Source organism: Saccopteryx bilineata, chromosome 2, assembly GCF_036850765.1.
Source record: "Saccopteryx bilineata isolate mSacBil1 chromosome 2, mSacBil1_pri_phased_curated, whole genome shotgun sequence".
In the NCBI taxonomy this organism is placed as follows: Eukaryota; Metazoa; Chordata; class Mammalia; order Chiroptera; family Emballonuridae; genus Saccopteryx; species Saccopteryx bilineata.
In genome coordinates this window covers 116235767-116263698 of record NC_089491.1, presented here as the reverse complement: position 1 = coordinate 116263698, position 27932 = coordinate 116235767, and the positions used below count along the sequence as shown (strand labels likewise).

Sequence of the window (27932 nt, the reverse complement as noted above, 5' to 3'; positions counted from 1 at the left end):
GGCTCCGACCAGGGCTACAGGCCAGACTGGAGAGGCAGCACCAGGCCTCGCCTGCCTGTGTGGGCGGGGACAAAGGGGCCAGGCAGATCTGCTCCCACCAGGTGCCCTCTGAACCCGGGGTTCAAGGTCACGACCAGGCTGATGTTGAGCTGGTAAGGAAAGATAACCGTGCTGGTTGTTATAAGTCAGGTCCGTGCCTGTAGAACCAGTGGGTACCCACAGGATAATGATTGTAAATATTTTGACTATCATGTCATAATTAAAATGAAAATCAGTGGCTATTTAAGAGCACACCTGTGCATGGGAACTCCCCCACCCCCACCCCCACCCCCAGCCTGTGTCTCAGCTCTGCCCAGCACACATCTGTCCTTCCGTTAGGGCCCCAGCTTTTGCAACTTGGTCTCCATAGCTCTGTGCACTGAGGGTCCCATTGCACTGTTTGGGAAACCACCACATTGTATCATTCGAGGATCTGGTACGGAGGGCGGGGGGGTTGATGCCGCCCTTCCTCTCCGCCCTCAGCTGAGCGATGAGCTGAAGCAGCACTTGGCCAGGACTTTGTCTGAGAGCTACGGGCAGCCTGGAGCCCCGGAGATCACGGCCTCGGTAGACCGTCTACAGCAGGATGTAAGCCTCTCCCTTGGGCTAGAAGGCCACACTGAAATGGGTTCAGTCCTAATGCCGTCCCTTCTGTCCGTGTGGCCCTGGGCAAGCTACTTACCTTCTTTCAGCTTCAGTCACTCATAGGGTGTAAGCACGAAACGTGTGTACACAGGTAGAAGCCCTACCCACCATGAGACGTGCTTACTGCATCCTGAGCTTTCCTCCCACCTGTGCCCTGCTCACTGCTGTGGCTTCCCCTGCTGTTTCCTCCAAACCCCTCCCTGCGGCCTTCCCCTCCGGCTGTCCCAGGAGGACTCTGTCCTGGCTCCCACCCTTGGTGGGGCTGCCTTCTTTCCCCTGGGAAGGGGCGGTGACAGCTGCGGCCCCCTAAGGGTGAACTGTGACAGGCAGAGGTGTTTCAGTTCAGCTTCTGCAGGAACTTCTCAGCTGTGCGCGTCCTAGTCCAGAACCGGGGTGGGGGAGGAGAGGGGAGCAAGGTGGCCTCTCCTTTTCAAGAAGAGACTCAGCAGAGCCCTTCCGTGAGGCTACGGCCCTGCTGGAGGGAGGGGAGGGGAGACAGACCTCACACCTGTGTGGTCCCAAATGGTAGCCATTAGTCACATGTGGCTGTTTAAGTTTAATATGAAACTCAGTTCCTCAGTCACACTAGCCTCATCTCCACAGCCGTGCCTGGCCAGAGGCCACCCAAATGGACAGCACGGAGAAGGGCGTTTCTGTCCTCACAGAAAGTTCTATTAGACAGCTGGACTCCAGGCCCCTGGTGGTTCCGGGTCTGGAAATTTGAGGCAGCTCCACCTGCCCACTCTGGTACCCTTTCTCCATGCCACCCACGCCCACCCTGTGGTCTCTGCTCCTTCCCGTACCTGCAGACCTGGCCCGAGACCTTGGTCTTTCTGCGGAAGCAGAGGCAAGGAGGGGAATAGAGGGCGGTGGGCTCTGAGCTCCAGGGGCACCTCATTCCACTGGGGAAGCACTCTCCCCAGCTCCCTGAGACTGCTGCAGCTCCCAGTCAGCTCCACACGACGGCTCTCTTGTCCTTTGAAGTAATGGCTAAGGTCACCTGCGTACACACGGGTGCACCCACGCCATGTGCTTAGCCCACACCCTGCTGGTCAGCCCATCTGAAGCTCAGTCCATACTTGGTGGACCTCCCACGTGAAGAACTGTGCCCAAATCCCTTCCCTTGGGGCAACAGGTGACAAGGCGTCAGTGCTAGGCTGGGGGGACCCCAGAGTGGAGGGAAGAAGTTGGGGAAGTTGACTGGAGGGGCCAAGAAGGAGGGCCTGGGTTTCCCCAGGCGGAGAGGTGAGAGGCAGGCTGAGAGTGGGGGACAGCGTGCAGAAGGCACGGCCAGGGCAGTGCTGGGCTGTCGCCAGAGTCCTCCGCGGGCGGGCACCAGAGTCCTCCGCGGGCGGGCACCAGAGCACTGGGCATGGACCTCTCCCCTGCCAGGAGCAGTTAGAACCCCAGGGGCGTGAATCTGAGGCAGGAGGAAGCTGAGCCCGAGAAGGCAGTGGCTTCCAGTCTCACCTCGCATATCTGAATGCCACCCGTATGCCTTTATTCGTGCAGTTGTGGCGATGACAGAGAGCAGGTGTCTCTTCCTAACGGCTGCGCCTCGCAGGACTCTCCTGAGTGCTCTCCGTGAGCGGGCCTTCGGTCCTCACAGCAACCCACTGTGGAGGCCTCTGTTGTCTCCGTTTGTGATGACCCTGAGGCCCAGAAAAGCTGAACCACCTGTCCAGTGACGCGTGCACAGTCCCATGTGACTCCTAGCACATGCCCTGCTGCCCGCTGGCCGTGGCTCTTCTGTTCTGCCTGGCTCCTCAGGCCCTCTCCGGTTCCTTGGACCTTGCCTGGCCCGTGAGCAGAGCCGTTAGCCGCCTGCCCCTCTGAGCCGCACACAAGCCCTGTTGTCCCCCCCCACTAGATGACAGGAAATGATACTCTTTAGTAAACTCGTGTTTGAGCCCAGTGCCAAGCTGCACTCCCCGCACCTCGTCGGTGCCTAGCACACACTTGTTAACAAGACTAAATGCACCTCCCAGCCCACCCGCACCTCCCAGCCCAGAGGCTGCCTCGAAACCACCAGGCCGGGCACCTCAGACTGGGCTGGCCCGCTGCCCTGCGGGGGTGCAGGGGTGTGGGGGACGCAGGGCCACGCCAGCCCTCACAGTGGCCCCGCTGGTTGGTGCTGAGCGGCCGGCTCCATGGCCTCGGGGTACCTTTGTGTCGCTGCAGTCTGGGGGCTCTGAGGTTTCAAGGCCTGAATGGGGGCCTGGGAACCCCTGGCAAGGCTGGACCCCTGTCCCTGGGATTCTGCCTCGCTGGACAGCCCTGTGTACCCAGAGTACACAGCCCACACTTTCAGGGACCTGCCTGCATCTCCCTGCCCATCTTCTCGCAGACCCTCCCTGCCCCCAGGGCACCAGCATCATCTTCTTAAAGGTCTTGGGTGGATAATTAAAGCAGCAAACAGATGACTGCAGGCAATTTCTGCCCAAAATGAGACCAGCCCCCTGCTCCACACAAAGGAAGGGGGGACTCCTAGAACAAGAGGAGCCGGTTTCTGTCTGAGCACCAGACCCTGCTGCCCTGCTGGGGTGCCTGCGTGCTCCTCACCGCCGGCCTCTGCCTCCCTCTCCAGTTCAAGTGCTGCGGGAGCAACAGCTCTGCCGACTGGCAGCACAGCGCCTACGTCCTGTCTCGGGAGGCCGAGGGCCGCCAGGTGCCCGACAGCTGCTGCAAGACGGTGGTGGCCCGCTGCGGCCGGAGGGCCCACCCCTCCAACATCTACAAGGTGGAGGTGAGCGCCACAACCCCAGCTGGGGCAGGGAGCGGGTCCAGCTGGCCATTCTCAACACCGCAGAAGGCCGGCTCAGGGCAGACAGGTGGCAGAGGGAGCGGAGTCCACTTATTTATGGCCAGAAATCAACAATGCTGGGCCTTCAGAGGTCCACACAAAGTCCTAGGGACAAGCACCTGCTACTGAGACACGCTGGAACTGGGTCACCCGAGAAGCCAGTGGACAACGGAAGGGCTGGACCTTGAGTCTCTCTGTGCCTCAGCCGCCTCCCCCAACCCTCCCCACTGCTGGGTCAAGGAGTGTGTGACCTGTTGTTATCTTACAGGGAGGCTGCATCACCAAACTGGAACAGTTCCTGGCCAACCACCTACTGCTCATGGGGGCAGTGGGCATCGGGGTGGCCTGCCTGCAGGTGAGTTGAGTAGGGGATTAGGAGAGGGGACCTTCTAGAAGGATCACCCATGGGCTGTGATCTCAAACCACGGACCCTAGGCACACCCACCCTCTGCCCTGCCCTCCTCTCTCCTCCCCTTTGCTGCCAAAGATGAGTCACATGGTCATTCTCTTCCCCAGAAACATGAAGCAAAATGCCTGGGGCCTGGGGGCCAACTTGAACTTGTAAGGAACAGAGATCTGAGAGGAGTGTGAGGGTGGGCTCAGGTATGTGCATGCAGCCTTGTGGGCGTGCGTGCAGCCTGCCGTGGTATGTGTGGGGTTATGGGTGTGTCTGCATGCGTCATGGTGGGGGTTGGAGGCACAGCTACGTGTTTAGGTGTGCTTGTGAATGTGTGGATGGGTGTGTGCATGACATGCAGTCATTCCTCTGTGTGTGCATGTGCGCACACCTGTGGATATGTGCTCCGCTGTGTACACCCAGCTCCGTGCCCTGAGCCTGAGCCATGCCCTTTGCCTGGTTCACCACTGTACCTCTCCCAGCACTGTCCAGGAAGCTAGCTCTACTCTCATGGGTCACTCTAGTCAAGGGTCAAGAGGAAAGGAGTCAGGAGGGGCCCCCAGGGGCAGGGGCAGATGCAGTGAGCAAGGGCCCTGTGCTCGCCTCACTAGCGGGTGCTGGGACGAGCTCAGTCCTGCCCCTCCTTCCCACTCACGGCACTACAAGCACCAGCCAGGGCAGAGGGAAGAGCAGAGGCTGCGTGTCAGAGGACCTGGCTCCAATCCTGCCTCTGCTTCTGTGCAGCCTTGAGCGGTTACTTCCCTGCTCCTCAACGTCTTCCACAAAATACAGGCCATTTCCTTAGCCGTGTGCAGGCCAGGTCAGAACGAGGCCATGCGTGTGAACCTGCAGCCTGGGCACGCGTGAAGCTCTCCGTAAGTGGAAGCTCTGTAGACTTCAGACACTTTCTCCCATCAGATCCCCACAACCCGTGACACAGGCCGGGAGAGTCACAGTGTCCTCCCCATTTTACAGATCAGAAAGTTGAGACCCAGAGAGGCGACTGAACAAGGGTCTCATCCCGAACTGGCACCCAGGTCTCCTGGGTCCATTGCTTTCCAAACTCCGCCCCCCACCACGGCTCCATAAGAGAGAAGCGGGAGTGGAGGCGGCCAGCCTGGGGGGTCTCAGTGCAGGGTTCCTTCCGGGTCCTGCTGTTGCCAGCATCATCTGAGTGCTGCGAGATTCCAGCTACAACATAGCCTGCTGGGCCCCTCCCTCAGGAGGGAGACCAGACAACCTAGAGCTGGTTACTTCTTCTCTGAGCCTTCGCTCCTCACCTGTGATGCAGGGCTGACTATTCCGAGACTGATGACCAGCGAGGATCAGCAATATGAATGTAAGCCGCGGGGCTCGCTGCCAAGCAGATAGCAGGTGTGCAGTGACTGGTTCCCGTTATTATTATTATTATTATTATCATCATTATTATTTGTATTTTTCTGAAGCTAGAAACGGGGAGGCAGTCAGACAGACTCCCACATGCACCTGACCGGGATCCACCTGGCACGCCCACCAGGGGGTGATGCTCTGCCCACCAGGGGGCGATGCTCTGCCCATACAGGGCGTAGCTCTGTTGCAACCAGAGCCACACTAGCGCCTGGGGCAGAGGCCAAGGAGCCATCCCCAGCGCCCGGGCCATCTTTGCTCCAATGGAGCCTCGGCTGCGGGAGGGGAAGAGAGAGACAGAGAGGAAGGAGAGGGGGAGGGGTGGAGAAGCAGATGGGCGCCTCTCCTGTGTGCCCTGGCCGGGAATCGAACCCGGGACTTCCACACGCCAGGCCGACGCTCTACCACTGAGCCAACCGGCCAGGGCCCCGTCATTATTTTTATCATTTCCAGGTGGCACATTAAATCTCCAAAAGGCCCTGGTCGTTTCCTGGCCGGACCTGCTTGTCCCCTGCACCTCCACCCAGGAGCGGGCTGAGGACACCCCAGGGGGCATTTACATGCCCTTCTTGTTCTTCCCCAGGCAGGCCTTCTGCGCCACAGACTGAACCTCAGAGGAGTTGCCACTAGGGGATGGGGAAGGGGCCGCTCTACTCCAGCTCCTGACTCCACTGAGGTTTCTGGAAACCTCTCTTTACCTCGTATCTTTGTCCATTTCTTTCTGACCTCTCTGGCCTGGAGAGCCTGTGGATACTGAATAGGGGCAGTGAAGCTCAGGGCAGTGGGAGAGTAGCAATGCCCTGAGCCGACGGTCAAGGTGGCACAAGTGCACCGGTCGGAGTGATGTCGAGGGGGCCGGGTTGTCTGGCGGGGTCCCTGCAGGCCAGCAGATGCCTCCTCCCCATTCACACCCCCACCATGAAAACTCCTGGTCCAGCTCACTGTGGAATCTCTCCTAGTGTCCCCCAGGGAGAGCTGCTGGCCACCACCAGGGACCCTGTGCCCTTGCCCATTTTCTCCCCTCCATTCCTCCGAGGCTAGCCCTGCAGCAGCCAAGCCTCGGGTTACAGCTCCCTCTGCTGGCCCGTGCTGGAACTACGCTGCCCAAAGACCAGGTCAGCTGCCAGCCTTCCAGGAGGGCTCACACCAGGCCTGTTCCCAGGTGCACAGGCCTCCTCTGGCCGGAGCGGGCACGGGGCACCTTCCCCACACACACCCACCCTGGCACTTAGAAGACCCTCAAGGCTAAGGATGGACAAGACCAAGATGGTGTCATAATATTTCCCTGGTCCTCAGGACTGGAGGAAATCTAGCCTGCAGTCAGAGATTTTCCTATTGATAGAGGGAGACTTGAGGCTCAGAGAGGGATGTAACTGTACCCAAGGCCACACAGCTCCAAACAGAAGTTAGCCCACTCCCACCCCAATATTCCCACACTATAGGACAGGAACGTGTTGCAGAGCCCAGAGAGCTCACAAGACAGTGACACTAGAATCTGCAGGGCATTAAAGGAAACCAGCGATCATTTTGGAATGGGTTCCTGGGACCTTCTGGCCCTTCCTTGATGTTCCTGTTGACAGCCAGGTGCTGGCTCAGAAACCTCAAAAATAGCTGAAAGCATGCCGGCTTCCTTATTGAAAAGCCATGTGTACCAAGTGCTACCTCCAGGCAGGCATCAGAAAAGGGCACCACCTTGCATATGGGCTGGGCCCAGGCAGCCTGTCTGCACCCATCACCTGCCAACTCCTGTTACCGCAGTCAGTGTGTGTGTGTTCTCCGCTCACCCTGCTGCTGGTCGCTTGTGTGTCTGTGCTGACTTCTGCATGTCCTCTGTCAGGAGGGAGATACAGCTGCTCACTCAGGGATCTGATAGTCCGTGTTCGTTACTGTTCTGTGTGAGTCAGTATGGTATGTGTGCACACAAGAGGGTACATGTGCACACGCTGATGAAAGCGTCCATTGCCCCTCTGCACTGCATGTGTAAGGGTGGTGTGGGTGTGTGTACATGCATTGATGAGATTCTGGCCCACACGCTTCCACCATCACTGTGCCATCCCTGGAAGGCATGCCGGGAACACACATCTCATACAGGAGTGCGCGTGCTGGGCAGCGAAGCTCTCCCGGTCATGCCCCAGCAGGAGCTGTGCACTTAAGAGATGTAACCACAAATCTGCGCTGGGCTACCTGCTCCCTCTGGCTTCCACCTAAGCAAGGATCTGAAAGATACAGATAACCCATACGACAAGTCATTAAACCATGGGGGAGGGGGACACACAAGGGGGCATGCTGCCTGACACCTGGGGGGGGTGGCTGCGACAGCTGCTTGCTCAACGCCAGTGGGAGACAAAATAACCTCTTATGCTCCTTTCAGCTTGTGGCCCGAGAACCTGGGGTGGATTAGCTCTGCTCTCACCACAAGTCTGAAGGCTGAAGCTATGGTCAGGGGGCCCCACCATCCTCCCACGCTAGGATGGAGAGGAGGGAGGAAGGGGAAGAAGAAGGACTTAGCCTGGCAAAGAGAAACTGGGTTCCTACCAGCCATAGGCGTCTTCATCAGCCCGTCCTCCCAATGGTCAGCAGCAGCTATTGGGAAGGTTGGGGAAGATGGGCATTGTTCCTATGTGTGGGGAATGTACTTTCTCCCGTGTGCACGGACAGCCCTGGGCTGCCCTCTCTGTGCCTCTCTCCTGCGGTTGGGGCGTCTGAATCCAACAGCGTCATTGTCAGGAGCATGTCACAGTCCTGGGCCTCCTTGGTCTAACACATCCTCATCTTGTTCTTGGCACACCCTTGGGTGAGAGGGAGGAGAGGAAGAGAAGAAAGGAAGAAGGAGGCACATGAAGAGTAAATGAAGGCGCTTGACCAGGCGGTGGTACAGTGTCGAACTAGAACTCAGAGGACGCACAAGCTCACCAGCTTGAGCGCAGGGTCGCTGACTTGAGTGTGGGATCATAGACATGACCCCATGGTCGCTGGCTTGAGCAAGGAGTCACTCACTCTGCTGTAGCCACCCCTACCCCAACCCCGGTCAAGACACATATGAGAAAGCAATCAATGAACAACTAAGGTGTCTCAATGAAAAACTAATGATTGATGCTTCTCATCTCCCTCCCTTTCTGTCTGTCTGTCCCTATCTGTCCCTCTCTCTCTCTGTCAAAAAAAAAAAAAAAAAAGCAAATGAAGGCGGGGGTAAAGGTCCTCTGCAGTGGGGAGGCGGGAAAGTGAGACCGGGAAAAACGGACTTCCCAGCACTGCCCTGCTCTGGGCAGGATGCTCGAGCCCCTTTGTTCAGCTAGTAGGGGTGACAGAGGGGCTGTCAGGAAGGCTCCTGCACCTGGTTTGGTACCACATTCCAAGCCGACTTACAGAACGAGCTGGTGACGGCTCTGGGTGCTCCTCCCAGAGCCTCAGTTTGCCCCACGGCTTCTGTACATCAGCCGAAACCCAGCATGGCCATTGGGTTTGCTCTGGAGTCAGCAGCTCGGTGCACACGCACTCCGGAGGAAAAGCTGCCTCGGGAGAAGCTCTGGGCCAGACCAGCAAAGCTGCCTCGGGAGAAGCTCTGGGCCAGACCAGCAGCGAGGACTGGGAGTGCCTTGGTTAGGAGTGCAGAGCCTCGGCCCCCACCCAGGCCTACAGAGCTGTCGTCTGCCCTAAAGCCAGGCACCTGGGCGAGTCGTCCCCATTAGAGTGCGATAAATGCTCTTGGACAGCAGTTCGCAGAGTGCTCCCCTGCCCGTGGCCCCAGCATCCGTGGGAAGTTGTCAGATTGCAGAATCTCAGCACCTCCCGCCTCCTGAGTAGGCAGCTGCCCTTTGAAGGTCCCCAGGTGTGCGCTCCACGTGAGAAGCCCACTAGGGGCACCCCGGCCGTCACTCAGCGAGGTCCTGACCCTCTTCCCCTCTGCTCTCCCACCTTACAGACCTGCGGAATGGTCCTCACCTGCTGCCTGCACCGGAGGCTCCAGTTGCATTTTCACTAATGTTCAGCCGTGTCCTCCAACCGCCCCCACAAGGACAGGGGCCGAAGTCCTGTCTGCCAGGCCTGCGGAGTCCGCATCAGCTCACCTAGGAACTCCTTACCCCCGTGCCCACCTTCAGGCCCAGCGAGTGCCCGAGACCATGGGTCCTGTGGTTCCCACACCTGGGCACCCTTGGCCCTGCCCTGCACTTCTGAGTGCTCACAGCCAGAGTTTCTGGGCGGGGACCTACCCTGCCTGGGACAGGAACCAAAGCCACTCACCATGGCTCTCACGGACCACAAGAAGGTGAGAGAGTCAGCCTCTGCTCCCTCCCAACTCCGGAAGCTAGTTGAAAGGCTACACACCTTGACCCCTGTGGACCTGGCATTCAGTGCCCCCTCATGCTGAACAGCCCGCCTTACCTCCTGGAAATGCATCAGGGTGGGCAGTTAGGGTCACCTCTGGCCCCAGAGGATGCAGACCTTTGACCTGCCCATCCCCAAACCTTTCCCTGGGAAAGGAGTGCCCCGAGGGCCTGGTTCCTTTCTGCGGGGCCTGAGGGTGGAGGGCTGAGGAGAGGCAGCTGGGAGCTGGGCGTGGGCCTGGTGGCCTGGTGGAGTTGCCAGGCCAGAGCAAGGGGCGATGGGGAGGAGGGAGTTGGCCACACCAGCACTCGCTGTGCCAGGATACTGTGCTGCCCTGGGGCCTTCCCCAGTGGAGGACCCCCTCTGGGACAGGGCCCCAAGCTTCTGCCCCCAATACTCTGCCCTTCAGGAATCTCCTGGCTGTGGCCTGATCCTCAGGAATACCAGGGATTTAAAACTTTTGGCTTTCACTTTGGGTGGGTATATACCTCCCTCCTGATTAGACCACATCGCAGACCCTGCAAAATTGGAGCCCCTGAGAAGGTGAAGCTCCGAGTAGAGGGGTGCTCCGCCCTGGGTCTCCCTCATCCTCCCCACGCTCCCCGGCCACGAGGCCACCACCACACAGCCGCCATGGGTCTCGCCCTGCTCCCCAGAGGGACACAGTCCTTGCCTCCGTTCTGCTTCGCGTCCCTGCATTAGGCAAGTCCTAGAAAACACAGAGTGTAGATGCTAGTTTTCTAAAGAACATGTGCCAACTCCTAAGACAGCCATTGGGTCCCCCTCCAATGGCTCTGCCCAGTGAGCAGCTCTAACAGGAAAACCTAACACCTCCAGGGTCCTGGGGCCTCTCTCATGTTCCACACATGAGAGGTCGGCCCTTGTTATGCTAAAACCAAGGCCAAGAAAGGCCACCCCTGCCAGCCCACTTGTTCCAGTCCCCCGTCTGATGAGGTCAGCACTCACTGAGCTGAGTCCATCCTGGGAGAAGTCTTCTCTCTCCCATACACCGGTCACTGCTGTCTCCACCGCAGCCCTCCAAGTGCAGAAACGCACACCCTCAGAACAGGGATTACCACGAGCACAGAGGGGAAGCCAGCCTCCCAGAGCAGATGGCCTCCCTGCCCTGCCTTGGGGGCTCTCCAGGGGCTGCGGGGACCCCCCGGCTCAGCTCCTCCACCTGGAAGGCCTTGGGGTGACAGAAGCAACTTCCTTAGAAGGGAGACCAGCTTCCCTAGCGATCCCAGATGACGCCCAAGACAAAAGAAATGGTGGTACGATTGTCTTTGCTGCCTTCCAACTTCCTGGGATCCACGCAGATAAATAAAAAATGATGGTGACTCCCAAGCTCTTTGCAGGGCCAGACGTCAGACTGACAAGTCTCACAAAGTGAGGACGAGAGAGAGAGAGAGAGAGAGAGAGAGAGAGAGAGAGAGAGAACGGGAACCGTGCTCTTGTCGAGGAGCCCAAGGGAGGCCGCAGTGGGCAGGTGGCACTGTGGCCTGTTACTTGTCTGCCCCTAGTGGGGTCCCTTCATTCTTTACTGAGGCCACCCAGGGCTGTGGAGGTGGGGACAAAGGTGATGGGCACAGACCCGGGAGACCCCAACTTTCTTCCCCGACCTCCTGTGTCGCACTAGGCTGGCGGGGCAGAGGGCAGGGCGAGCTGCAGTTCCTGCTCTGAGTGTTGTTTTGTCCAGAGTGCTACTGGAGGATGGCTGGCTGGTCCACAGTGCAAAGAAGGAAAGAACAGCCCAGAACTGGCCCTGGCCTGTTAGCTTAGTCAGAGCATCATCTCAAAACGACAAGGTTGTGGGTTTGATCCCTGGTCAGGGCACATACAGGAAGCAACCAATAGATGCACAACTGAGTGGAACAACAAAATGAATGCCTTCTTTTCCCTCCCCTCTTTCTCCTTCCTCTCTCTGTCTCTCTAAAAATCAATCAATAAATAAAAAATTAAGCCCCGGCTGTTTGGTTGCAGAGTGTTGTCCCAAAGAGCAAAGGTTGCCAGTTTGATTCCTGGTCAGGGCACATACAGGAGCAGCTCAATGTTCCTCTCTCTCTTTCTCTGCCTCTCTCAAAAATAAAAAAAGGCCAGAAATTTTAGGAACTGTGACCTCCTCGTTCATGCCGACAGCCTGGGAGATGAGAGACAGAGGACATAGAGACCGAGGCTGTGGCAGGTTCCCGAGGGGCGTGCCGGAAGCTGGAGTCCAGAGCCTGTGTGCTGTCCCCTGCAGGGGGCCAGCCTGCCATCAGCATGCAGGGTGCTGCCCAGCACAGCTCCTCCATGCTGGAGGCTGTCATGCTCATGAGCTCCTTGGAGAGGGAGGAGGGCATGCCTTTTGAAAGCCATCACAATCCTGTGCAGGCCAAAGACCTGGCACACCGGGGTCCAGAAGAGAAGCCCACACTGAGGAGGGGCAGGGGATGGGCCACCAGTACCCTCATGCTGTGTGGCCAGTTTTGGTCTTGGGCTCTTCAACTCCAGGCCATCTGCAGGGTTTCGGGGTGGAGGACATAAATTAAAAGTTACTTTCACCACCACCCATCCTGCTATGGGCCTTTAAAAGAATCCCTACTTACTGGCCACTTTGGGACTGGGGACAGAAATGGAGAAGGGGAAATGGTTTTACTGGCAGGGAGAACCTCATGTTTTGTGTCACCACTGGGAGGCGCTCATGTCCTCCAAGGATGCTAGTGATCATGTGTCTAAACCAGAAGTTCTTGAACTTGACCATAAGGGTGATGCACACTCACCAAAAGGGCTTGTTCTATATCTGATGTCTGATCCATCTGAGATTTCCCTTTAAATAACAAAAGTGTTATTTCAGATGAAAACAAACAAAAATACATGAGCAGACACATAAAGGCACCTATTGTAAAATTCCGTTTGGAGGGAACGTCCAGAATAGGTAAGGAGCAGAGACAGAGAGCAGATCAGGGACACGCAGGGGCGGGAGGGGGGAGGACTCTTGGTGCAGGTCTCCTTCTGGGTGATGGAGCATTCTGCAGCGAGACAGAGGTCATGCTGCACAGCACAGTGAACGTACTTCATGCTCAGGAACGGAACAATTTAAATGTAGGCAACGGCCTTTATTTCTTACTTAGGAAATTACACAATGAGAAAGTGAAGGACAAAAAGAGAAAAAAGAAAATAAAAAAGGAAAACACCCCCAAGTCCCCCCAAAAATAAAAATTTAAAAATAAGAAACTGCACCAGGGAGAAAAGATAAAAGAGCGATTACAGAAAGTGAAAGACAAAGGTCAGAGGAGGAGGGCGGACTCCTTCTGGTGGGAGAAGGAGCCCAGGTTCAGCAAGCAGCTCAACAGCTGGCCTGATGCGCTTTCTGGAAGCAGCTCCTCCTCTGTGGCAAGAGCCTGGGCAGGTCCAGGGAGGCTTCCTCAGATGGGTTGGCGGGGCCTCCGGTAGTTCAGGAGACGCTGCGCAGGCCCGCAGGCTCCAGAGTCTCAGCCACAGCAGCTGCGGGACGCGCACAACCCCTGGAAACGGACACCCCTCCAGGTCTGCAGCGGCCTCCTGGTCCGCCCTCCACATCTGGCTCCTTGGGGCTGACACGCTGGGAGCTGATGGCTCTGCCTCCTGAGCAGGTGCTGGAGTTGAGACAGGAGAAAATGTCACCAAGTGCCTGCATTGCTGTGTGTCCCTCAAAGATAGAGGGTGTCCCACAGAAGCCGCAGCCCAGGACCCACCACAGGACGCCCTCCCCACCGCAGTCCAGCAGATGGGTGGTCTGAGGCCGGTCTCTGCTCCTGGCCAGTCTCTGGGTGCTCCCTGTGTGGCTGGCACTGACCCCTCCCCAGAAGCTCGCATGCATCTCCACCCCATCCCCTCACATCCCCACGTTCTCACCCTTGCCCTCTGCCTCGATGGGCTCCAGGTGGTCCAGCCCGGGTCCTTCCACTTGGACGTGGTGCTCCACGGGGGAGGGGAGGGCTGGGAATGCTGGGGAGCTTCCCAGGGAGCCTGGGCGGCTGCGGGGCAGCACTTCTCTGGTGATCCCCGGGCCCTGACTCCCCAACCCCAGGGGGCCACACTCACTTCTGGCCTGCCCTGACCCTCGTTGGTGTGGCACACCTGCCCCCCGCCGGTGGACACGGGCTGGGGTCTCCATCGACAGGCTACTGCTCTTCCACCTCATGGGTTGAGCTCTACAATGACAGTGGTCAGCAGCCGGTCCAGAGGCCTCAAGCCCCGCCTGGCCCTAGTTGCCCTGCTTCTGCCCACTGGACCTTCTGCTCCTGAATCAGGCCCAGCCCTGTGTCTGCTCAGACCTCCCCCAGGGCAAATGAGGTTCTCCTCCAGGGCTCGGGAGAAACCTCGGGCCCCACATCCACCCTTCCAGCCTTCACCTGGGGGGTGAACCTGATGACCCACAGCACTTTTGACCCCTCCTTAGCCTGTTCCTGCTTAGGGCAGGCCCTCCTTTCCCCACGTGAACCCCCTTTTCCCCCATACCTCCCCACACACACACACACACACACACAGGGAGGGGACAGAGGGCTGCTCAGGCGGGATCAGAGTGGTGGCCTGGCCGAAATGAAACCTCCCTGGGCCTCCCTGTGTCACCTCTGGTCCCGCGTGGGAAGGGCCACAGGCGTCTGCGCTGAGCTGGAACCAGCGGCCTCGGGGCGCTGACACACAGCAGGGGAACATCTCATCTCTGCTGATGTCTCTCACTAAGTGAGTGGGGAGGGGAGCTGCTTTAGAATGTGGCTGCCTGGTTACCAGGGTTCCAAGTTCTGTTGGGCTCTGTGGTCAGGAAGTGAGGTCATTGCTTAGATTCCTTACCCCAAGTGTCTCCTCAGACAAGAGTAGTGACTTCACTTCCTGACAAGAGCAGTGACCTCACTACACTGAGCAGTGACCTCGCTGCACTAAGCAATGACCTCACTTCCTTACTACAGCTTTAACTTCCTCATCTGTAGAGTGGGGGGAATCCACCCCCTTACTGTGATCACTACAAGATGATGAATACACCTGACACACTCTGAGCACTCAGTAGGCCTTCAGTAAACACAAGGCTCTGGGCATCCACCTCACATGGGTACGCCTGAGGAGCTCCTGGGGTGGGAGCGTGGAGGGAGGAGAGGAATGGTCACACACATTTTAATCAGGACTTCATCCCCTCACCAGAGGCTGAGTTACACTCCTGTCTACACACACACACACACACACACACACACACACACACACACACACCAGCCAGGGGGCCAGGGAGGTCGCACTCCCCATCAGGGTGGCTGCCCCTGTGAGCTGAGGGAGGGAGGAGCAGCTTGGTGAGTTCAGGCTGAGGGTGTGTTGACTTTGGCTGTTTGGTATTCCAGCACCTGCTGTGGCCCGACCTCTGCAAAATGCTCCTGAACCATCAGCCCAACGGTTCATAACAGAGATGGAGAGCTGGGGCCGCAGTCATGGCACCCGCCCCAGCCGCCCGCGCCAGCCGCCCTCCGTTCTCCATCTCTGTCATGAACTCCTGGGCTGGCATTCAGGAGCCACATGTCCCTCAGGGGTGTTGTGGGCCGGCCGCAGCTTCACACCCCTCCCAGGTTGGGCGGCCCACCCGTCGGGCCCCAGCGCTGGAGCCCAGCACATTTGCAGTTGGGAGAGAAGTCTGGCTCCCTCAGGCTGACAGCTAGCCCCTCCGGGTGGAGTGTGGCAGGCAGCAGCCTGGGGTCACTGCTCATGGGAGCACCTGACCTATCACCTCCAGTGCCAATGCTGAAGCCCAGTGAGGGCGGACCTCCCTCAGCAGTCAGAAGCCGCAAGCAGGTTGTGAAATTGCATGCCTGTGTGGGCACTGTTGTCTGGGGACAGGGAAGGCTGGTGAGGGACAGGAAATGCCTCCCCCGTCCCGTGAGGTCTAGTGCACCCACAGAGCCACCCTAAGCAGGGAGGAGGAGCCTGGGTGGTGAAGCCAACACCTCCTGCCTCCATTCCCTCCTCTCTATGCTGATGCTGGGGCTCTGGGCGGGCACAGTGTGAGCTGTCTGAGGCCTAGAATCTCATCAGGGCACCCACCCTGTGCATGGCCATAGGCCTGGCACAGAGGAGGGATGGGGGTGTGCCAGGGGGATGTGCCCCCAGGGCCCTCAGGCCATGTGGCCAGTTTTGGTCTTGGTCTCTTCTACTCCAGGCCATCTTCAGGGTTTCGGGGTGGAGGACATGCATTAAGTTACTTTCACCACCACTCATCCTGCTATGGGCCTTGAAAAGAATCCCTACTTACTGGCCACTTTGGGGCCGGGGGCAGAAATGGAGAAGGGGAAGTGGTTTGACTGGCAAGGAGAACCCCATATTTTGTGTCACCACTGGGAGGCGCTCACGTCCTCCAATGATGCTAGTGATCATGTGTCTAAACCAGAAGTTCTTGAACTTGAGCTCACATGAGGATCGCCTGGCGGGCTTAGCACAGATAGCTGCCCCCTTCTTCCCCGCCTGCTTCAAATCAGAGGGACAGGGCCACAGATTTGTGTTTCTAGCAGGTTGTCCGTCAGCCAGGGCAATGCCTCTCCTGCTGTGTTCTCACAGCACCTGCCCTGACCTCTGACTGGGACTCGGAATGGCGCTGAGTGGGTCTGTGACACTGGCTGGCAGAGCAGGTGCCTGGGTCCTCTTCCAAGAAGGGACAGGTTTACAGTGCAGCCTCATTTTCCCACCGCCTCCTGCCCCACTCCGTTCTTCTCTTCCGGCACAATGCCCAACCCTGAGCTCCACCCCTCGGCCTCCGTGTGTGCCCTTCCCTCCTGCTCCTTCCCACAGACACATGGTGCCGGTGCCACGAGTACTGCCAGGCGCCCGTATCACTGAGGCCAGAGGGGCTCCAGGAACCAGCTGCCACAGCATTCCAGAAACAGAGAAGCTGCCTAAACCTAGGGTATACGGAGAAATTTCTCTAGCGTCTCCTTAGCTGGCCTCAGTGTAAGCCCAGCTGCATAGGCTAGGGTCGTGATAATAAAGGCATTATTATATCTAAAATGACCTTCTCTTGCTGTTTTCCTCCTCTGCAGGGGAAACTCAGGCCATCAGTTCATCGGATGTGTTGCGACCCACCCCACATGCCAAAGCAGAGGGATGGCAGGGGAGGGGGCCCTTTTAGAAGCCCACTGCCCATACTGATTAGAGGCCTGCTTGCCCTTGTCGGCTCCCCAGTTTGCTGTCTGCACTGACCTCACCTTCCCATGAGTGTCATTAGCTCTTGGCGGCTAGCGAGAGCCAGGCTCAAACAAGTGTGCTTGAATTGTGTTCCTCTTAAACCTCTCTGCCTGCCTTTGGTCAGCCGGTATTCTCACGCCACTGACGTGATGCCCAGGCAGCCTCTGTTAATGAGCTTGCGGTTTGCCTGTCCTGCTGTGGGCATCACCCCAGCGGCTGATGTGTGGGGAGAGGTCAGGAGCAAGGTGCCCCTCTGGCCGGCCGTCAGGATCCCACCAAGCATTTCAAACTGAGACACACCTTCTACTGCCCGTGGACACCAGGTCATCTCACCCCAGAGAGCTCATGCCTCCCCATCTGGACCACTAATTTATCCTTATCCCCAAGCCAGAGGGAGGCACTTTTCATTCCAATGCAAAAAGACTTCAACTTTATGGCTCAGAGGAGCAGAGTGCATCAGGTGGCCTGGCAGGGAACTAAAAGGAAGCAAATACTTCATCTTTTATGACATAAAACACTCATTCTGTTTCATTCACTATTCTAAGAAACTTGCTTGAGGTGGGTGGAGTCAATGAGGGCACCTGGAGAGCACCTGAGTAAGTTGGATGCTAGGGATCCCAACAGAGGGACTTGGGGGTGGGGGTGGGGGGGCAGGGGAGGCAGGCTAGGCAGGAGCCACCCCTGGCGTGAACCTGAACGGGGCCTGCTTACTTGCTACGTGAGCAGATCAATCCACCTTAGGCGGGACCCACCTTGCATCCCCCGGCCCTTCTCCTGTCTCCCGGCCCCTTTGGTCAAGATTGTTCCCTGAACACAGTGGCAGCCTTCTGATGGCTTTGATATCAGGCAGAGGAATGGACCCAGTCTGAGGAGGCATGTCCACGGTCATCTGTCTCATAGGACCCGAATGGCTGCTCACCTCCACCATCACTGTGAGTGTGAGTGTGTGTATGCAGGTACACACAAGCACACAAGTGTGCTTGAAGAGGGATGAGCCCCCCGCCAGGCCCCGCCCTGCCGCACACAGCACTGTGGGTGGCTGCCCAGGAACAAGCTGGATGTCTTTACATTCATGCTTTTTATTTAGTTTCACAGCAACTAAGTTGGCCCCGCTGCCTGTAGGGGCTCGGTTAGGATGGGGGCAGTGGAAGCCTTTGCTGAAGCTGTCTGTCATCCTTGGTGGCTGCCACTCGCCTGTCAGCTGGCACTACTTCCTGCCGGGCCCCTGTCAGCTGCTGTGGGGGGGACTGGCTGCAGCCGGGTGGGATGCTGGCCCCCACTTCCTGTCCTGGCTGAGGGTAGCGAGGCTGCGGGGGTGGGGGGGCGTAGGGGCCCAAACCCAAGATCATTCCACTTTGCTCTTCTTTTTTGTTTTCATCGCGCTTTTAATGAAAAGATCGTAAAATAACATTTTCTCTTGTCAGAAAAGCAATTCACTTACTTTCTTCTTAAAAACAAATCCACGAGAAGCCCCTACTCCCCTTCTCCTGCTTCCATCGCTGGCTGAAGCCCCGTCCGGCCATGACTGAGCAGGAAGGAGAGGGTGCCGCAGGGGTCTGGTGGGACCCTTTGGCTTAGGCCAGGGGTGAGGAGGGCCGTGAACAAAGCTTGATTCCTGCCCTTCCCATCAGCCAGGCGCAAACCATGTCCCTGCTCCGAGGGCAGGACCAGGCCAGCCAGAGCCAAGAGCACCAATGTCCCCGTTAGCCTCGGCACTCCTGGAAGAGGTCAGAAACAGTCTGGTAAGCGGCTCATGGATCCTAATTGGGGTTTAAAGAATCAGTAAAATAAGAAGGCCAAGTCCTCAGGAGAGGACTCTCTTGACAGAGAAAAAGAAATATATTGAGAATACTGTATCTCCCCATGTATAAGATGCTCCCATGTATAAGATGCACCTTAATTTGGGGGCCGAAATTTGAAGAAAAAAAAAAGTGTTGCATAAAGTTATTTATCTCAAGTTTTATTCATCATAAAATTCATACAACTCCTCATCTGCATAAAAATGCAGGAAATGCAAGTTAAAAAAATCTACAACCACTCTATAAGACGTACCCAGTTATTAGACCTCAAATTTTTCAAAAAAGGGTGTGTCTTATACATGGGGAAATACAGTATATATACTGAGATTGCAGGAATTGAGTGGGAGAGTTAGGGCAGGAGGGAGAAGACAAAAGGGCAAGGAGCTTCCTGAGGCCATTAAATGACAGCATGGGCTTGTCTTGCCCATCTGTGGGGTCGGCCCTGCTTTGGAGGACAGTGAGGCTAGGTCCCAGAACTCTGCAGCCACCAGAAGAAAAATCTCTGGGCAACATGCTTCCCCACCAGACCCAACCAGACCACCACGGAGGCTGGCTATTTCAGTCCCTGTCCTCCTCTGCATGATGGACACCAAAGGAAACTGGGCTGTGTCCTAGGTGTGCCCCAGCGACTCCTAGCTACCTGGCAGGCTCTAGGCCCACAAAGGGGAAGTTCCGGCTTCGGTCCGAGAGCGTGGATGGAGTGTTGCTATTCTTCTTGTTAGGTTAAGGAAGCACAATAGTCCATCTCCTCAGCTGTCATTAAACTCAGCAAAATGAGATGGCTTAATCAATAGCCTCCCAATCTTTACTGAATGCTTTAAGAAGAGGCCATTGCAATGCCGATATTTTGTGCCCCAAATGACATTTATTTAATCTGACTTCCCTCTTGCTTCTGTGACTTATTGAATGCTGCTCCTGCCTGCCCAGAGCAAAGCTGACGCACGGGAGAAGCCACCACATATGCATATCTCCTTTCAACAGCTCACTCCCCTCCCAGGTCACTCTCCTGTGACCCAGCTTCCAAGCTAGGGGGATGCTCTTCCTCGTGGACCTAGATTTGACTACTTTCTTGCCAAGCACCTTCCTTGGCCCAGGAACAAGCTGGATGTCGTTACATTCATGCTTTTTATTTAGTTTCACAGCAAATCTATACTATAGGTATTACCCTCATTATGCAGACGATGGAGCCAGGACAAATCCAGTGACTGCAAAGGCTCATGTGGGCACCAGCTGCAGTGTGGGCATTTACCCAGGCCCTCCAGCCCCAAATTGGCACTGCTCCCACCCAGACCTGGTTCAGTGACAGCTAATAACATAGTTATGGCCAGAACAAATCTAGATAACCTCTGTGAAAGCATTTTACAAGCTGTGATGCTGAAAACAAACAAAAGGAGAGATGTGATTACACCATGCTGGTCCCTGCCCATCTCCTGCCCATAAGTCCTGAGCCCAGAAAATACACTCACTCTCCATTTGGTGCAAACCATTAGTCATCTACATGTCCAGGGTGGGGGACGCCATGCTGTGTGAATGGCAAGAATGCTCATTCTCCCCACAATATGTCTAATTTGTCACCAAGGCTTTTCAGTTCTCCTGTGGGTCTCAATTCTGTTTCTTTTCTCCATCCATGGGCACTTCTCTCACCTAAATCACGGAAGCAGCGTCTTCCTGATGTCCCTGCACCCACCCTGCCCCTCAGCCATTCTCCACTCTGTAGCCACCGTGATGGTTCTCAAGGGCGGATCCAAGCCGGTCACACTCTCAGCAGCTCCTGTTGCTCTTAGCTTAGATCTCGAACTCTTTGACCTGGTGGCCACAACTCTCTCCAGACACCTCTGCACCTTCTGTGTGTCAGCCCCAGTGACATTGACGGACATACCTCGCTCCACTCCTGGCCAGGTTAACTCCTCCCGTCTTCTCAGCTACGACATCACTGAGTTGGGGTCAGTGACTCTCCCATCCGTAAACAGCGCCATCACGGCACTGACCTGCAGTCCCATCTGCTCCTCTGTGGTCCCCTCTGCAAGCATAAGGGTTGGGTCCAGGCTGTTCACTGCTGTATTCAAGCTGCTTGGCACAAGTTGGCATTCAAGGTGTCAGGGTGATAAACGTCTTGTCACTGCGAGCCCCAGATGGGCCATTTTGAGGAAGTTCTCATATGCATACCAAGCCTGTCCAGTTGTGGCTCATAAACCATCCTTTCTCACTTGCCCTGTGCTGGGTGCTGGTGGAAGGCAGCTAGCCCAGCACCTCCCACAAGAATGGGGGAGGAAGGGAGGTCCCCCAGGGTCATCTCCGCCACCCCATCCCACAGGCCCAAAACCCATTCCAGTAGGTCCCAGCTGAGATATTAGAAGTCTCCAGGGGAAAGATGCCCAGCCCAGACCTCCCATGGACATCTCCTCTCCTGCTCAGCCAGGTGGCTGCCTCTCCCGACTCAGCTCCGATCTGACCACCACCCAGTGCTGACAGAACAGCCCGTGCACTTCCTGCCCTGGGGGCCAATGGGTCTCACACTGCCCCCAGGAACCAACAGCACAGAAACCCAGGGGACGTCCCAGTGTTGTGTCCACAGGCTGAGGGGCAGGAGTAAAACTGGGCAGAGAGGAAGTAGTTTCCATCCACATTCCTATCACTTGGAGGGTCATCCATCTCTTAGCTCAACCAACTCTTGACCCCACAGCCACAGACTAAATCTCTATGGGGAGGCGCTCAAGGACCCCATTGCTGCTGACCTTTGACAGTGTCACCTCAGACTCCTGATTCCTCAGCAAATCGCTGGAGACTTTGGGACGCAGCAGCTGCAGGATGGAGCCCAAAAGGTTGAAGCTCTGGGGTGACTCCACGCCAACCACACCGCTCCCTGGAGGGAGGAAGCCAGACCCTCCACACATGGGTGGTGAGATGCCACTCCTGCTCCCATCACACCCATGCTGCACATCTGTCCGGGAGATACAGTGCCCAAAACTGCCAGTCCCTGCCCCCACAGGAAGCCATGAATGACTCGTGGCTTACCCCTTCTCCCAGCACACTATGGCCTGGCCCACAAGACTGGTGGTCTGGATGGGACACACACACAGGTAGGAGGTGACCTCTCATGCAGAGGGCCCTGCCACTTGGATTGGCCCCCGGCCAAACCTGCATCAGGTCACCAGGCAAAGGGGGTGCTAGGATTCCTCAGGCACCCACAGAGGGACCCCCCCGGCCCAACACGGCCATGACCTGGGCCTGAGAGGAAGAGGTGAGGTCCTGGCTGTGGGGTGTGTCTGGGACAGAATGAGATTAGTGCTTGATCCCCAGCTGGTCTCTCACACCAACCAAGACATGAAATGTCACAGGCACAGCTAACCGAACAAACACACCGCAAAGAGACAGCCTGCTTGTGCTTTTGACACATTATCAGTTTTTATTTAAAAACATGCTAAAAACATGGTGCTCAATAAAGCCAGGACAAGGATGAAGGAAATGCAGATACAGCATCGCAAGCAGAAAAGTGCATTTGAAACCAACAGTCGTGCCCCCGTGCTCTCCTGCACTGCCCTGCGAATGGGCAGGGTGTGGCCATGGCGCCAGGGCCTCGCCCTCAGAGTGCCCGGTTAGGGCAGGAAGGGGCCTGCCCTGGACTACTGCTTCCCTGCAGGCAGAGGAGGGGAATGGGAGAATGGGAACAGGAGCAGCCGGACTCTGAAGGGCTGGGGGACACAGAGTGGACCACACGTATCTGGCCCCAGCTCCCGTCCTATGCCAGGCCCCTGCTAGTTAGCACCTCCACCAGTGGGTGGGCAGGGGGCCAGAGAGCGGGGCGATCATTTTCATCCGACTGCTCTTTGGCCACTAAAACAAGGGCAGTGGCCACCTAGTTCCAAGTCAGTCCAGAACACCTGTGTGAGCACCTGGGGTGGGCTCAGCAGCCCCTCCAGAGTGAGAGCTCAAGATGCAGGCCCAGCCCCACAGGGAGAGGCTCGACAGAGCGTGGGAGGAGACCCGTGCCCCAACAGCTGCTTGCTACAGCCCCTGAGGAGCAGTTCCTGGCCCCTGCTCACCCACCTCCCCTGTGACATGGCTGTGGAGAAAGATGACTTCCTTTGAAGTCATCTGCAGGACCCTGACCTCTGAGCCTCTGTAAACTGCCTGCATCAGATCTGATTAAACTAACTCTGACCTTAATGAGTGAAGCCATGATTGAGGCCTTCTGTGCAGTGTGGGCCAGACAGGGACTCAGAAGAGCACCCTGGCCCGTGCGCGGTGTCTCCCACCCAGTGTAGACGTGGCCCAGTGATGGAACAACCAAGCACAGGGCGAGGCAAGAAGGGAGTCTGGGAACTGAGGACAAGGCTCTGCAGGGACACACGAGGTGCGGGGCTGGCGGGAGGAAGGGGTCTGTGGCGGCTCTGGGGCTAGAGGATGCTCCTGAAGCTCAAGAAACATAAGATTGCCAGGGAGGCTACACACACCCCAAGGTGCTAGGCTTTTGCTGTTGATTTTAACAAAAAATAAAAATTGCATTGATAGGCATAAACAAACCCACCCCGCCCCCACCCCCAGTATAAACTCATTATGCACGAGGTCCCACTGTGCGACTTGAACGTGTGTTTGCTGAGTGTCTCTCCTCAATGGCATGGTGGCACATCTGCTCTAAGCTCTGCAGACTGGGGTTCCTGGGGAGGCGGGGGAAGCTCCTTACCAGGAGGATGGGCTGGAGAACCGAGGCAGTTTTGCTCAAATGAGTGCTTGCCCATCCTCCATGCCAAGCCCTACCTTCCCAACTCTCCATCTGCACCAGCGCTCCTGTCTCAGGAGGGTGGCTTTACTGCCCAATTCAGAGACTACTCTACTTGCTACTCCTCACCCTCCAAACACGTGAATCCCGAGCTCACCAAAAGTTCTGCATGCCTGGTCCTGACTACACTGCACCTAAGTTTTGTGGAGGAGTTGCTGGTGGGGGGGCCGAGTCTCAGCTCAGAACAGAAACATGGAGGCTGAAGAGGGGATGTGGGCCTGCTGGGGAAACTAGACAGGAGCCAAGTGGCGTGGGAAAAGGCAGCTAGCTGCCTGCGAGACCCCACCTGGGGAAGCACACAGGGTCCTACCTGGCTAGGGGGGAACCTTTCCAAGACCTGTCACACGGATTCTTGACTTCTTTCTTTAACTGCAAAATGCTTGCTCAGACCAGCCCAAGTGTGGTGGGCGCCCCATGGCAGCCACTGCCTCGGCTGCTGGCTCACCTCCAGGCTCTGACTCGGGCTGCTTTCATCCTGGGGCCACTTAACAGGATCCAGTCTGACCTTTCTCAGGTCTCTGTACTTTTCTTTGGGGTCACAGAGGACACGATCACCACCCACTCCACCCTCAGTGAACCCCGAGGAAGGAGATGAGGGTCCTGGGACCTGGACGGACATGTCTCCCTTCTTCCCTGCTGGGAATCAGCAGCCCAGTGGGTCGGGCTGGAATGATTATAGGCACCATTTCCATCTGCCCCTCCTGACTATCACGGGTCCTCTGCCACTGTCTGAGCAGCAAACCTAAGGACTGCTTTCCCTGCCAGAGCAATGTAGAAAGTGAGCAGCAGCTGAACTAGAGAGGTATGTGTCCGAGTGTCTAGCAGGAATGTCTGTGAAATCTCTGGGGTGTGCAGAACCTGTCACGGGAAGGCCCGTGTGAGGCAGGGGAGCCTCCTGAGCCAGCAGAGGGCAGGAGGATGAAAGAAGGGAAAAAGACAACTGCTCATCCATGAAGGGGAAGGACCCACGACGGCTCCGGCTGTGTTCCCGGCAAAGCGCTTCGCCAGCCTCCAGGCCCCCGTGCTCGGGCCTCCTGCACCAGCACTCGCAGACACACCGCTCCTGTGCAGGGCTCCTCCACGCCGCTCATGCTCCTCCAGTCCACCTGCTCGTCCGGCTCCTGTGCCCCAGCCGCCGCCGGCCAGGGAGCGGGCCCGCCGGCTCTCCTCAGTGCACTCTGAATGCAGGCAGGCCTCCTGTGCTGCACAGTGGTTTGTCCTGACTAAAACCAGAGAGATGTCCTCTCTCCCACCCGTCTCCCACCCTCAGAAAAAAAAATCAAACCGTTACAGAAATCAACGCAGTAAAAAGTTACAAATCAGAAAGCTAACCCTAAACGTATCTGAGATAATATTCCTGAATAATCATAATCAGAGTAAAATAAAATTAAAAAGTTACACTGTAAGGTATAAAATGCCTGGGCAAGATGCTCCCTGGGGCCTGGGCGTGGAGGCAGCCTGCCCGCTCCCCCACGGGCACCCCTGCGGCAGTCTCTCCACCAGGAGGGAGCATTCTGCTGCACCCACGCGGCCATGCCAGGGAGGACGGGCGGGGCCCACACGCAGCGCCGCGTCTCCGCCGCGGTCCCCTGGCCCCAGCTTCTTTGGCAAGTACACATGTGCAGGCAGCCAGGAGCCCCAGCGCCCCAAGGTCTCCGTGCCTCTTCCCACCTGGCCCTCCACCCCCAGAAGGCGGAGGCGGGGTGGGTGGGGAGGGCAGCGGGGGTGGGGCAGGGCAGCAGTCTGGAGTGCAGGCAGGCGACACAAACTCAGCTCTCCTCCCCTGGCACAGTGTCTGCGCGGGGGCTCCGGCTCCGCCAGCCGCTCAGGCGTCGTACTTTTTACCAGTCCGGTGGATGTGCTGGAAGAGGGTCATAGAGAAGGCCATGCCCAGAATCTGAAAGACAGGGGGGAGGGCCTGAGACAAAAAGCCCCACGCTGGGGTCTGTCACGTGCCCCTAAAGCAAATGGTACAAGCACTTAGTGCTTGAAAGAAGCTGGTGGCAGGAAGACAGTGGTGACCAGAGGAGGGCACCCGGTGACCAGCTTGGGCCATCTCAGAGCTGTCTGTACGGTGTCACTGAACTTCCCCAAGACGGGAGCCCCCCGGTTTCAGCGTGCTGTAGTGATGCCGAACGCACCAGGGACCTGACCCTAAGGGCAGCTAACAGGAAGTGAGGAGGGGGAGAAACGTGGAGCAATGTGTGGACCCTGTGCTGAGTCACTCCTGTCTGGTTCTGGGATACACCACATGAAGTCTTTGGCTGCAGCAGATGCATCTTACCCATTATGCTTAGAACGACATTAACACTCTGTTGTTCCCTCAACTCCTAATCCTGAAAGAGGGTGGTGGCCTGGAGTGGTGGGGGCAGCAGAAGGGAGCCAGCCTGTGGCTCACAGTACTACAGACAGTGTGCAGTGGGCTCAGGCCCTGGAGCACGGACAGTGTGCCTCTCACACTCAAGGTTCAGGCAGCAATGGAGGGGACCATGGCTGGTGAGCCCAGCTCCAGGGTTCTGGTCCCTGTCCGGGCCTGATGACAGGCAGACCTGAAATAAGCCCATTCTTAGCACTAAACAGAATCTTGCTTCCTCTGAGTACATCTCAAATCTGAGCTCTGTGCAAATGACAGCAGGCTCACCTGCTAAGCTTGCAAGCGCTTAGATAAAGCAAACATGATCCAGCCCCCAAATCCAAGAGTTTAGGAGAAAAAAAGATAACTTCATGCAGGATGTCGACCATCTTCCTATACACCAACCAGCCACATTCAAGTGCTTCAAGAGAATTAAGGCCCTGAAGACTCCTGCTCACCAGGAACAAGAGCCATCCAGAGTGGGCACAGGAGAAAGCCTAGGAAATGCTTGTCCCCCAAAAGATCGGGGGTATCTTGTTTCCAGACAGCTCATCAGCCCTGTCTTTAAGATGAGAGGCATCCTCCCCTCCCCATCATCTAGACGAGGCCTTAAAAAGAGCAGCTATCGTTACGTCCTTGCTAATGACAGCTACCATTTACTGAATATTTCCTATGTGCCTGGTGCTGCTCTACGCCCTATGTTAGGCATATTAAACTCAGTGTTAAGAAGGGACATGATCATGCCCATTATACTGATATGGAAATTAAGGCACAGAAGCTAATCAATGTGCCCAGGTTACATATATCTAACAGGCACTGAGGCTAGGATGGGACCTGTGGAGTCTAGCCCAGGAGCCCATACTCATAATCATTACTGAGGACTCAGGTTTCATTCCATTCAGTTACAAGATAAATGTCCCTGCGGAGTGGGACAGGTATGCTCACCAGCAAACACACACGGGCTGCTGTAATGCCAGCATCAGGCCCAAGGCTCAGAGAAATGTCAGGCAGCAGGGCCCTGTGTTGCCCGCAGGGTCAGAACAGGCATCAGAAGAGGCCTCAGAGCAGAGGAGAGCGCATGGACGTCAGGCTGCAGGGTCAGTGCCTGGGCTTCCCGGGTGCTCGCTGTCCTCCAGCCGGGAGGCAGCGAGGTTCCGCTGGCCCTTACCTGCATGATGAGGATGCACATCCCCACCGTGCCGAGCACGTGCTTGTTGTCATCAAACCACATCTTCACCTTCTCATAGCAGCCCTAGGCAGCAAGGACCACAGGTGACAGGCCAGCATGAGTATGAGCAGCTCCACCTGCCCAGCCCCACCCACCTTCTCCTTCAGCCCCTCCTTGCCCCCCAGCCTGGTCCTCCTGCCTTTGAGCAGGCCGTGCCCTGCCCAGGGTGCCACCGGAGGGCCCCACTGCACAGGCTCAGACGCCCACCACATGACACTCCCAACTGTGGGTCCAGGTCAATTTTCCACCTGCCTTTCGGCTTCAGTCCTGTGTGCCCCCCACCCCACTCCACATTAAGCCATTCCCTCGGTGTCCCAGGCCCCCCTCCTTCCCCTGCAGGTGTCTTCTTGCCACCACACAGGTCCTGGGATGAGGACCCATGGACGCAGCCTCGGGCTCACCGTTCTCCACAGCGGGGTGGTGCTGTTGCGCCCACAGCCCTGGGAGTTCTCCATGCAGCAGCGGTCGGGGACCATGTTCTGGCCCAGCACCGGGTACCAGTCTGTGTAGTCGGTGACACCACAGCAGCGCATCTGTGGGTGGGGATGCACAGGGTCAGACATGCCACGGCCTGGCATCCTCCTCTGTGCAGGCCAACCGAGCCCCTCAGAGCTGCCACCCTGGAGTCAGCAGAGGAGACAAAGGCCTTCTTCTTGTCCCTTCTTTAGGCCTCAGCTGGGCCCACAGGGGAGGTGACAGCTGCCTCCTGGAGGCTGGAATGGGGAGACGGATGCTGCCTGCCCCTTGGAGCTGGGCCTCCGCTGGCCAGCCTCCGCCCTCTGCCCCGCACCAGCACCTCCAGCTCTGCGCAGACGGCCTGCCCCAGGCGGGCTGCCTGCCCCTCCCCAAGGCTACCATGGGGCGTCCAGGCTGTGCTGCTTGTCTTCCTCTCAGAACCAGAGCCTCCTCACCTGAGCCGTGACCAGGGGGGCAGAGCTGTTGCTGGAATAAATTCTGTCATTCATTCCAACGCTTACAAAAAGGACTTGTATGGTCT

The 27932-nt window shown here is 57.2% G+C and overlaps 2 protein-coding genes across 8 annotated transcripts in view; one reads left to right on the top strand and one right to left on the bottom strand.

Annotated features, from left to right (window-relative positions):
- TSPAN11 (tetraspanin 11) overlaps nucleotides 1-11566 on the top strand; it is a 78602-nt gene extending 67036 nt beyond the window's left edge. For both annotated transcript variants that reach the window (XM_066257709.1, XM_066257708.1), the window contains 4 exons: nucleotides 523-627; nucleotides 3272-3430; nucleotides 3756-3842; nucleotides 9193-11566. In XM_066257709.1, coding sequence (XP_066113806.1) covers nucleotides 523-627; nucleotides 3272-3430; nucleotides 3756-3842; nucleotides 9193-9252 — 411 coding nt within the window. In that variant the 3' untranslated portion in view covers nucleotides 9253-11566. The remainder of the gene's footprint in view (nucleotides 1-522; nucleotides 628-3271; nucleotides 3431-3755; nucleotides 3843-9192) is intronic.
- Nucleotides 11567-21954: 10388 nt separating this feature from the next.
- Nucleotides 21955-27932, bottom strand: part of TSPAN9 (tetraspanin 9) — a 227314-nt gene continuing 221336 nt past the window's right edge. For all 6 annotated transcript variants that reach the window (XM_066257704.1, XM_066257703.1, XM_066257705.1 and 3 more), the window contains 3 exons: nucleotides 27337-27468; nucleotides 26876-26959; nucleotides 21955-25251 (listed from right to left, as the gene is read on the bottom strand). In XM_066257704.1, coding sequence (XP_066113801.1) covers nucleotides 25180-25251; nucleotides 26876-26959; nucleotides 27337-27468 — 288 coding nt within the window. In that variant the 3' untranslated portion in view covers nucleotides 21955-25179. The remainder of the gene's footprint in view (nucleotides 25252-26875; nucleotides 26960-27336; nucleotides 27469-27932) is intronic.